Below are 12090 nucleotides of genomic sequence, written 5' to 3' on the forward strand. Positions count from 1 at the left end.
GCTGACAGGCTCAGTAATAAACTTCGTGCAGCTATCAAGCATTTTAAATATTTACTAGTCGACAAGAGCAGATGTATTTTACAAGTCATGTAAAGTATACAATTTGTAAAAGTTTGTAGGAAGAGACACATATTAGTATGGCTTTGTGTGTGCTGTGTATATAAGCTGCACGGTTAAGAATGTATTTGCCACCGCTGCGGTCCAGCTGCCTCCGAAATAGTTATGGACGTTACCTTGGCAGCTCTGAAGTACCACACTGCAACGTGGTGAGCAACAGTTTAGCTGTTAGAAATCACAGAGAAAATAAAATTGTAAATGTAATTACCTAGTCAGAGGTATGCAAATTTTATGGCTGAACTTAAGTGAAAAGAAGCATTCAGTCTAATTTTTTGGCATTTGTCAAAAGCCATTGAGGCTGCAGGCTAAGCTGCCTTTCATAAATCTCAGCCGAAGACTTGCTGCTGACTTTTTAAGACTAAATTATTTCTATTGTTCTCAAGTAATTACATTTTCGTTGTTATCTGTGGAAAGAGCCCCACTGGGTTGAGCATGTAAGTATATGGGGGGTGGGGGAGGAGGATTTGTGTTAGTTAAGTGGAGATGATAAAGTTAAAAACATAGCAGCAGGACATAAATCAGATGATTTTTTTTCCCTATTTCTAGTTGGCTCGTCACAATAAAACATTGCAACAGATGCTGAAGCCAGGGTCAGATCCTGATGAAGGAGATGAAGCCTTGAGGTATTACGCCAATCATACGGCACAGATAGAGGTAAAGAATTGCTCACTAGATGATTGAATATGAGACAAGTTTGCATCTTGTGCATGGTGTATCACCTCTTTTTAAGCTTTGGAACAGCAAAGCTTATTCAAATGGTGTAGATTATTTATGAGGAGGAGAAGACTGAATAATATGCTTTTGGCTATGGAAGAAAAAGGAACGCACCTATATTAAAAGTGGCTCCAAATAATCATTTTACAGTAGCTTTCCTGTGTGTTACCAAACATGTTTTGTTAGGGAAATAATGAGTGTGGATAGTAGCTGTGTCATGAAGTCAAGAATAATCTTGTATGGTACATCACTGAAATAAATAATCATGAGTTTCAAAAGCCAGTGATGCTAACTGATCGAATTAAAAATTTGGCTGGAGCACAAAGAGGTTTTGAAGTGGTGTAGACATTCAGAATGGCTTTTGTTTAAAAGACCAAGGCTTGGCCTGGTTCATCAGTTCTGTTCTCTATTTTAAACTTTAGCCTTGCCATGGATTGGATTTAGATCAAGATCCACAGAGGTATTTCCGTTCTTAACTCTTATATCAGATCCTGTGCTCTTAAAGATTTCATGGGATTATAGGTATCAAGACAGGAGTTAGGCACTGTCGCATCTCTAGTGCTGAGTGACTTTGTAAGGAGGAGAATTTCTGTGGCACAGAGGCAGCTGATGTGAGAGACTGCAGGAAGAAGAGGCAGCCATCTCTCTTTTGGAAACACTGCATCAGGTCCAAAATTGGCCAAGTATGAAAACTGCACAGTACAGTTGCACACAGGACCAGTCTGAATTCGAGCTGGTAGTTCTACGTTCAGTAGGCTCCCAGGATCCGCCAACACCGGACCTGAGCTTGTGTGTTCAGGGAGCAGTCTGATGCAAGCATCTCGAGCTGGTGTTGTCCTGGCTGCTATCAAAGAGGCCATGGATGGGTCCATCTCTCTTTCCCAATATCTTTTTTGCCAAATCTGGTCATGTTATCCCACCACAGGAGAGACGGAAGCACCATGGCTATGGTTTTCCAGAGGGCAGCTCAGTGCTCCTCTTAACATATTTTAATACTTGGTGTGCTCTTGAGGTAGCAATTAGCAGCCAACTTTTCTGGGTACATTGTAAATTAAGGCATTAAACAAGCACTGTGATCTGCTTATATGTGGCCAGTATGTTCTTCCTGGTGTAGCTTCTGAAATCTCCTAAACCCTCATGGCTGCAAAGCCTGTTCCTTGACCTGATATGGAGGCCACTATTCTCAGGAGGCTTTTTAAATGTCATTCTGCAGAACAGCACATGCAGCTTACATTGCAGTTTGAGGCACTGGCAGAATCAAAGACATGCTGTCAGCTTCCTGCCCTCACCCCACCAAGTTAGCTCCTAGTCACATAGTCTTGTTACAGATACAACTGGCCCATAGTCCTGGCCAGAGACACAGCTGTTTACTCTGGGATGCTTCAAAATTGCCTGGTAAAACTTCACATAATGTCCACACCCATGGGCAGACATGAGCATAACTATCCTTCATCTCCAACGCAAATCTGCTTGACAGTGTTACTCTTAAAAATGAGTAGAGACGCGTGCTTATTTAGTATGCTCGTGTAATAAATATAAATTAACTGAGAGAAGGGAGGATTGTGACTAAAAAAGTGAAACTCAGCCCAGTATTGCTCCTATATTGAATGGGTGTTTGCTGGTCTTCCTCCAAAAGCAGTTCTAGACCTGTTTGGCATTGCAGATATAGCTCCTCTGTATCAGGCTTTCTCATTTGTTTGATTTGAAAGTCAAATGGTGGTGAGGTTTTTTTCACTGGTGCCTGTACAGAGAAATGGGTCTAGGAGTCAAGGTGAGTTTTCTACCCATTTCTGTATTTTTAGTAATGCAGAGTCCATGATCAGAACGGTGAAGCAATTTTGATGACAGTCTGGTGAGATGGAATAAAATCTAGCTCACTTGCCAGTACCTCAGTAGGCCCTAAAATACAAACAATGCAAACCCTTGTTTTTTGCCAAGTAAGAAGATAAAGACTGACAAGATATGGGTGCTGCCTGAGTAACAAGGTGCTATTTTTGCATGTTCACCTTCACAACTTATCATAGAAATAGTCTCAAGGTGAGAAAAGAATTTCGTACTCTGAGCAGAAAGCCCCTGAACTTCTGCACTGTTTACTGGGAGAGATCCATTCCAATTTATTACAAAATTAAAGCATTCTGAATTAGAACTTTTTTATATATATATATTGGGGGTGTGTGCAGAGCTCAGGCCTAGGTTTTGCATGAGACTTATATTTACCACCTTATTCTCAGGGCTTTTGAAGCTACAAAAGCCATTTTACTTTGGTTTAGGTTTGATTGGTTCTACTTCGTTGTAATGTTCGAATAATTTATGTATTAGTTTATAAATAAAAGGGGAGTTTTGAATGAGAAGAGAGATGACAAAATGGTTGGAAAGTCACTGATCCTAAAAAAAAAAATGTGCTTTTTATTTACAGATTGTTCGCCACGATCGAACAATGGAACAGATCGTCTTCCCTGTCCCCAACATCTGTGAATTCCTCACCCGGGAATCCAAAAGTCGGGTGTTCAATACGACAGAGAGAGATGAACAAGGGAGCAAAGTCAATGACTTTTTCCAACAGACAGAAGATCTGTACAACGAGATGAAATGGCAGAAGAAAATTAGGAGTAAGTGTTGCAATTTTTAAAAATAGCCTAATTATGCTACAACTCTGCTTTTAAGCCTTCAAATACTTCCATTTTAATAATACACTTTTCTCTGTTCGCCCCAATACTGCAACAGGCAGAAGTGTTGGGGGCTGGAGAGTGTAGGTCAGCAGAGACACTTGCGTGCCACCATTAGTGAGGCATAATATGGAGCAGTTAGTAACACAACTAATGAGTTCAAGATGATGTTTTGGACTCTTTAAAAGTTAAATTGCGGGATGGGTGAACTGGGTGTAGTTCTACTGAACTCAATAGTGTTGCACCTAATTAAGCCAAAGCCCCTAATATTTAACAAAAACATCTGTAGCTGCATATTTGAGGTTTGCAGATTCCTAAAAGACCATTAAAAAACTTGTAAATGTCAGTCACTTAAAAACATCTCTCACCAGAACCTCAGCTGCTTCAAATGTGCCCGACCCCCATGGAGTCAGTTCCCCTCTGCCAGTTGGCAACAACCTTGCTTGACTAGGATGCAGTACGTCCCACTCTGTTAGCCCATACTGGTATATGTCCCGTGGTACTGGGAGTGGTGTGTGTGCCACCTTGAGCTGCTTGCAGTTCTGACAGGCATGATCAAGATCATGGGGGACAGATCAAAGCAGGGAACCAAAATGCAGTGAAGCCAAGCCAGGTAGCCCCGAGTTTCTTGTTTAGTTCACTGGTGGGCATTACAGCTGCCGGCCCTCACCAGGAATGGGGCTGCTGATGATGTCCTGGGGACAGGTAACTCTTGCCAGCTCAGCCACTGCCACCTCTGAGCTCTGCTTTTGGAGCAGAGAATCGCGGCTGCAAACTAATTAAGCATCTATGATATCCTGGAGGGGTAAGGAAGCAAGGTGTATTTTATGTATGTGTGTGTATATATATATATAAATAAACAAGAGCAATCACTGCATTCATGCCTAAAATGGAGATGCTGTTGGGGATGGCACTTGTTAGCTGCTCGCAGGAGCATCATGCAACTGATTATGAAAGAAGTGATGCAACATCTATGGTACAGAGCAGCAGGGAGTTTGAATAGTCAAATCAATATGGTTTTATGTAGCACCCTTACCATGACTGAAACGTGAATGTTGGCTGCAGTTTTTATAAATGTCAATTCCCAGGCTATGAATTTTGGAGGCAGTAGTACATTTTCAGCGTGAATCCTATCAGCCCAGGTCCGCTCCCCTTGGTGGCACGGTAAGAACTTCTCTGTACTGACAAACTGACCAGAATAGAAGTTGAAAAATAAATTATTCCAGAATAACTCCCTATCTACACAATCTGTTTGGGAATAAAAGTCACTGTATTGTAGAAAAACTACTCTAGTAACAAAACCTTATCTGGTTTTTGCTTAAGAAACACAAATACAAGAGCCCAACCCTATGCTTACATAGACCAGACCTGCCTAATGCTGTAAGCAAAGAAAATTGGTTTATTTTTATTCAGAACAGAAATTCCTCAGTTCCCTTCATCAGTGGAATGGCCCAGAAGTCTCCATGTGTTGTTGGTTTGTTTGGGTGTTTTTTAATTTGAAAAAAATAATACAGGTTGAGACTCGGTTCTTTCTTTAGCCAAGTGTCTGTTAGGATGCAGTCAGCAGCACTTAAATTGACACACATCATTTGCAATGGCTCCAATTGCTTAAACCTCAACAGCCAACAGCGTAAGGTTATCACAATGAAATCTGAATATTTACCTAATCACAATTAAAGTCTATTTAGATTAAAGCCTGAGATAGTCATTTGCGGCTGAAGGAGTCTGCTGTTTGTAAATGTTAGCTTTTTATGAAGCAGGGTGCAGGCATGCCAGTAATATGCTCTGCATCCTTGCAAGAGACTCTGAGTACTTCAAAATCTAATTAATAGGAATACAGCATCTTCAAATAAACCTCTCTGGCTAGGAATGTTTTCACACTGTTGCACATAGAATCTTGTTTTAAACATGCTGTAGTGCAGTTGTGTATATGAAGTGCTTGCCTGGGTTGTAGTGCCCTCTGATCTTACAGAATCATAGAATCATAGAAGGCGTTCGGTTGGAAGGGACCTTTAAAGGTCATCTAGTCCAACCCCCCTGCACTAGATCGGGTAGCTCAGAGCCTCATCAAGCCTGACCTTGAATATCTCCAGGGATGGGGCCTCCACTATCTCCCTGGGCAACCTGTTCCAGTGATCTACCATCCTCACATTGAAGAACTTTTTCCTAATATCTCCTCTTTTCTAGTTTAAAACTGTTAGCCCTGGTCCTATAGCTACGTGCCCTCATGAACAGTTGTTCCCCAGCTTTCCTATAGGCACCTTTCAGGTACTGGAAGGTCGCTATGAGATCCCCCTGGAGCCTTCTCCAAGCTGAAGAAGCCCAACTCTTTCAGCCTATCTTGTTCCTAGCCTATCTTGTTCGTTTATATGACTCTGGACACAAAATTCTTAACCTTGTTTTGCCCTATTTCCCTTTTTAGTCTTTTCTAACTAGGTTATAGGTTCTTTGGGATATAGACTATTTCTGTGTATTTGTACAGCACTTCACATATGGAGACCCTGGCTTCATTTAAGCCCTTTTAAGCAGGAGTACAAAGCTGTTTGTCAGCAGGTAACTTTGGATGTCTGAGGGTCATGCAGGAAGTAGTCAGCTTTCACAGAACCAAATCCCAGTCAGACCAAATTCTACCCGTACCCCAAAGTAGATCAAGATGTATCTAGTTTGACAGAGGTGGGGGTAACACCCACCTGCAGCTTTCCCTATTTGTTCTGTGAATAATGTCATCAGTGTACCTGGGTCAAATGGGTCATCCGAATGACCCGTTCTTGGTCTTCTGGTTGACTGGCATGCAGACTGCTAAAATCTGTTTGCTTGATTTTGTGTCTTCATGCACAGAGGCTACAGCTTCAGAGACGAGTGGTAAGACTCCTTTGCAAAAGATTCAGTCCTAAAATCTTAGCAGAGGCAAAATTCTTATGTATAATAAACTATATTGGGATCTTTAGATTAAAAGGTCTGCTTGAAACTGTGTTTTATGGCAAGGCCATGCTTAATATTTCTTTATTTTAGTTAATTGTAAAGATCTGCATATTTTCTTCATAAATCTGTATTTTTTTAATTCCCTCAAGGCCATTGCTGATTGAGTTCCTGCCTGCTTTCATTTCATTGATTGCTGCTGTTCTCCCCTTTCTAGATAATCCACCCCTGTTTTGGTTCTCCAGACACATCTCTCTCTGGGGGAGCATTTCCTTCAACCTTGCTGTATTCATCAATTTAGCAGTCGCTCTCTTCTACCCCTTTGGAGATGATGGAGATGAAGGCAAGTGGAGCTTGATTTTATTTTTCCTTTTAATTTTAGAGGCTTTCAATTCCAATGTAACAGTTATATAAAACTGCATCATCAGGTATGCTCCTATCTGCAGAAGCTATTCAGCATCTTCTAAGTGGGTACCAGATGTTGCCTGAAATGTGGCAATTGATCTTCTGTGTTACATGTCCCATGCAATGTGAAGTAAAATGGACAGAACATGGCTGCTAAGCTGAAGATCAGATAGATGATCTAATTCTTTTTCTTTTCTTTCTATACATTTTTTTTTATATTGCCATATTGCAGTGTACTGCTGCACACATTCAGTTACAGCTTCTGAGCTGAGGAAGGATTCCTGGCAGCAGAGTGACAGACCTTCCCTAAAACTGACCATTTTGATTGACTTGCCCTCTTAAAGCCACAGGGAACAAAAACTCTCTCGTTGGGTTTTGACTGTTCCACTGGTTGGGTTAAGAGGACGTAACTGTTGCGGAGGATAAATACATTATATAAAAATATGCTTTAAATCTATGATTCTGTCTCTGCTTCATCACATGTCACAGGAAATACCAGCAAATAATAAATTTCATTAAATTAACGCAGCAGACTAGCAGGATGCCTCTTTGAAACCAAAGCAAGCTTAATTGGGATAAAGGAGACTAAACAGCTCAGAATGCTGGTAACGGCTGTAGAGCCATTCACCTCTGGGTCTTTGATTCGTGGCCAGTAATGTGACTGAAAGTCACCTCTGTCTGATGGCATGTGAACTGGGCTGGTGGAAGCAGTCCAGCTTCTAGTAGATACATGTGCTTTTCACAAACACCAGAGCTGGCACCAGCCAACATTCCTGTTGGCTGGCTGAACAGAAAGGCAGCGGATTAAAATATATTGGCATGGAGACCACATTGCCCTTTCACCCTACGGGGTGGTCTCTGCAGGTCACGGCGCAGGCATCTCCCAAGTCTCAGGAACTAGGGAAGTTTGCAGGGCTGTGCTGCGTTAAAAGGGGAAGCATTTATACTTAACTGCTTCCCTGTTTGTAAACTGAAGAGTTGCTCACAGTGCACACACGTTACGGTATGTGCAGGGTGAGAGGAGAAATAAAGAGTTTAAAATAAACCCTTCAAACTGTTACATTTTAGCTGATCTGTACTCCTGGAAATCCTCTGGTCTGCAATGGGTAGGTGTTACTACTTAATTTGAATGGCGGGTTTATATGGTACTAGTTTAGGAGGCCCCAGTAATCCAGCGATTTCAGTGATAGCATGTTTCAGGATCCCAGTTCTGAGTACTTGTAAAAGCAAAAACTGAAGGGTAAACTACAGGTGTGGGGGGTTAGCAGGGTCATGAGGCACCCTTCCAGCCTCCCCCTCTAAAACCTAGGAGTTGGAGTTTGCCTCCCGTGTTCCCCCTTGCGTGAATCCACCCATACACTGAGGTGCCTGGGTTGATCCCATCATCCCAAGAATCCTGCCTTTTAGTAGACTTAAGCAGTTCTTACATTATATGACATAAGTGAAATTGTGCTGCCGATGAGGACGCCTTGCCTGCGGCGTGCATGTCTGCACACGTTACCCCTGTGAGTCCTGTGACGTGAAGTTGTATGACCAGCAGAAGGGAAAAAGGAACATTGATTGTTAAAGAAACACTGAGTGCTTCGGCCTCACCTTTCAGATCCACTTGGATTGATCCTATTTTTTAGGATCCATTAAAAGTTTCCAAATCTTGTTGGCAAAGAAACTGACAGAGCCGACCTTGAATCTTCTGCCAAGGATATAAACACTCCTGAACTTTGGAAAAGTTTGGATGCCATCTGAATATTGAGGCCGGGGCCTCATCTCATTGTTTCTTAATCCTACTGATGCTGCTCCACTGTGTATCCATTGCCAAAGAGATAGCAGGATTTCTATTGTGAGTCTAGCTAAATTTTCTATTCCCTTCTCCCCCATCACTGACCTCTCAGTTCATCTGATAACAATAGAAGTCAGTGTACAAGTGTGACAGGGCCCTGAGATCTGAATGTGCTTTTTATATCGCAGCAACATGGTGCGTTTCCAGGGTTTTAAGCAGAGGAAAAGAGGGGAAAACAGGGACATTGCTCAGAACTCAGGGAGAGCCTGGAGCCAGCATCTTGCAGAGCAGTAAAGAGACTGACCCCAAAGGCAGTGGCTCACATGCCCGTGGGAGCTCGGCAAGATCTGGGACCCGCTGCCTCCCCCGGAGCAAGGCACAGCCGTTCAGCTGCTCTCGGCAATGCAGATGCTGCCTGCTCCTGCCCCAGACCCCGCGGCCGCCTTCTGCTGCGGCAAGCGCCTTGCTCCCCTGCAGAGGCAGAGGCTCCTGCTGAACGCCCGCAGCCATTCAGAAGGAAGCTGCTTTCCTAAAACCAGGGCTCTTTGGGGCTGCTGGGGATCGAAACGTGACGCTGCAGCGTGGTGCCACTTGCTACACCGCCCCGAGAACCGGCTATTTCTGTAGCTGAGCAATCACGGAATTAGACCGGAGGAGCCCTAATGATCCCTGCAGAAGGGAGCTGATTAGTAGCTTGCTCCAGGAGAAGGGGGAACTCTTTCATCTCCAAGCAGTCCTTGGTTTTTAATAGAAATTTCATTAGCTGCTCTTATTATTACCTGTGCAAAAATCAACAATACTATGATAATAATAGCTCTTGCTGCAATTAGGGCGAGTTGTGGTCAGCACTTGTGATGCTGATGAATCACGCTTTTTGTTAGCAATATTGGCAAAGGAATTGATCTTTTGGATCTGTTTCTTGGTGAAAAACAGAGTTTCCAAAGATGTCTTTCTCACATCTCCCTTTCTCCTCTACACAGGCACGCTCTCTCCATTGTTTTCACTCCTCCTTTGGATAGCAGTGGCGTTTTGTACAGCAATGCTGTTTTTCATCTCCAAGCCCGTTGGCATTCGACCCTTTCTGGTGTCTGTTATTCTCAGGTCTATATATACTATAGGACTCGGTCCTACCTTGATACTTCTTGGTGCTGCTAATGTAAGTACTTAAAAAGCAAGCAGAATTTCTCTTTCAGCAGAAGCAGAAATATTAAGGGCCTTCTATTAATAAAAGCCCTTGATTAGAGCAGTGCAAAGAACTTATTTTTCTGGTTCACTGGTTAAACAAAAAAAAAAAAAAACAAACCAAAACCAAACCTTTCCAGTCATCCTGATACAGCCATATCAGCAAAGTGGGAAGCGACAAAAAAAAGCTGGTTTGATTTTGTGCATATGCAAATATTTTAAAAATAAAAACAACCTGAAATTTAGGGAAATACTGCTGAATAAGGGGAATCAGATTTACAGTTTCTGATGTTAAAAGAATAATACCAATGCATATAATAAAATATCCCAATACTCTCGGCAAAGTTGAAATACATTTATGAGATGTTTCTGTGAGCTTAAATATGTTTTTGTGAAGAAAAATGTCTTCAAAATTAAAAATTCTTGGCCCTTTTCCAGATCTCTTAACTTAGGCATGACTAAGTTTGCACATTTACCAAGCTTGGTAAGATACACAGTGATGCTCACAAGTCATATCTGGTTATATTTCTGCCTGACTGCTACAGCTCTAATTCACCTTAGCAACAGGCAACGAAGTATTGGGCTGTTTGCCACCAATTCTTTGAGAATTTCACATGCTTAAAACTACCCGGACTTATAGTCAAAGGTAAAAGCAAGTACGCAGCACTTGCCTGTGTCAAATTTGTGAAAGGAACAAACACCTTGAGTCCTTATTGCTTGTCCTCAACTGCCAGGCGTATGAGGTTAGTAGCCCCTTTTTTATTTACTTCTACATTGCTGTTGGCACGCAGGCAAAGCTCGGGAGTGGGGGAGAATCTGGTGCTGTTGCTTAAATGCTGTGCTTCGAAAGTGCCCCCAGTACTTTCTTCTAGGGATTTTTTTCTAGAAAAAAAACATGATCTGAAGGAAATGGTAGATCTCTCACATACCCCACACACTTTCTGTTGTGTTACTATTATTCTCTTTGTAGTAGCATGCCCAGCTGCTCTTACGTGGTCTTGGGTCTGAACTCAAAACTGTTAGGAATTCACTCCCCACTTGTTTTTTTAATGCCTCATGACATTAATTCTACCTACTCCCAAATGTTGCAGAAAAAAATCACAATGTAATGAAGAACAGAACAGTGTTAGAGGGGTGATGTACTTCCACTTACTCTCTTGGGCTTGTTCCCAGCATACCTTGGGAGCTGGATTTTTCTCATCCCACTCCAGCTCTCTAAAAGTTGAGCCTTTGGTCAATAGAGTCTATCTAGGCTTTTTGCATGCTGCAGCAATGCAAACAGTAAATAACAGGATTTTTTCTGATGCTGTTACCCTCTGCCCCCTCCAGCTTTGTAATAAAATAGTGTTTCTGGTGAGCTTTGTTGGGAACCGTGGAACTTTCACCCGTGGCTACAGAGCGGTCATCATGGACATGGCTTTCCTCTATCACGTAGCATATGTCCTCGTCTGCATGCTGGGCCTCTGTGTGCACGAATTCTTCTATAGTTTCCTGGTAAGTATGTGCTTCTGTGGAGGGGAAAACTTTGCAAAAATAGAAAATACCGTTACACATGCAGCTGTCTTCAATTTCTTCCTGACAATCAAGCCAAATCATGTGTATTTTTAGCACGCCGTTGTGTTGCTGCCCCTTAGGAGCTGCTGTTCTCATTAGAACCTGTTTCTGTTACCACTTACTTTATCTCTTTTAGAGTTAAAAGTTTGCTTCTTACTTTTCAGACAATCATCTTACAGCCCACTCCGTTCTCCCACCCCTCCCCAGCGTACATCTATCTTATTCCTGTATCTTATGTCAGTCATGAACTCTTTAGTTGTCCAATGCTGTGTACGTTCCTGAAAGGATCCCACTCCTCACTTCAACTTGCAGTGCTAATAAAATATATTTAAAAATTAAAAAAAAAATAGAAGAAAAGCCTTGGGAAACGGGGCCAGCATGCCTCCGGTGTAGCAGGAAGATTCATCACTTTAAATGTATCCCACTTCATTTTCTTTTGTTGCCATTACCCAGGTGGAATGCCGCCTTATAATGTGCTACAGGTGCAATGAAAATGAATCATACAAAATTATGCTAAACTCTGCTAACTGCTCCCTCCGTGCTGAATAGCAGTAAAAGGTGTTTCGCTGCTCTTGTTTTCTGAGCCTTTCGCTTTGTACGGCAACGTGTGACACGTTGTAGGGAGACCGACTAAATTGTGGTCATTTGCATGGGTTCACTTTCCTGTTGTCATCCTTCCCTCAGCTTCCTGAAGAGCTCTGAGCTCCCTCTCAGCATTTCACAGAAGCGTGTTAAGCACGCTGAAAATTTCAGGGG

General features: G+C 42.4%; 1 protein-coding gene across 3 annotated transcripts in view; it reads left to right on the forward strand.

The window, feature by feature from the left end:
• The window catches only part of ITPR2 (inositol 1,4,5-trisphosphate receptor type 2), a gene marked incomplete at its 5' end in the record, with an annotated part of 263069 nt that overhangs the window by 215618 nt on the left and 35361 nt on the right, over positions 1-12090 (forward strand). For all 3 annotated transcript variants that reach the window (XM_084279428.1, XM_084279429.1, XM_084279430.1), the window contains 5 exons: positions 664-771; positions 3248-3440; positions 6634-6759; positions 9579-9754; positions 11110-11274. In XM_084279428.1, coding sequence (XP_084135554.1) covers positions 664-771; positions 3248-3440; positions 6634-6759; positions 9579-9754; positions 11110-11274 — 768 coding nt within the window. The remainder of the gene's footprint in view (positions 1-663; positions 772-3247; positions 3441-6633; positions 6760-9578; positions 9755-11109; positions 11275-12090) is intronic.

Source organism: Gallinula chloropus (assembly GCF_964237585.1).
Source record: "Gallinula chloropus genome assembly, chromosome: 1".
Taxonomy (NCBI): domain Eukaryota; kingdom Metazoa; phylum Chordata; class Aves; order Gruiformes; family Rallidae; genus Gallinula; species Gallinula chloropus.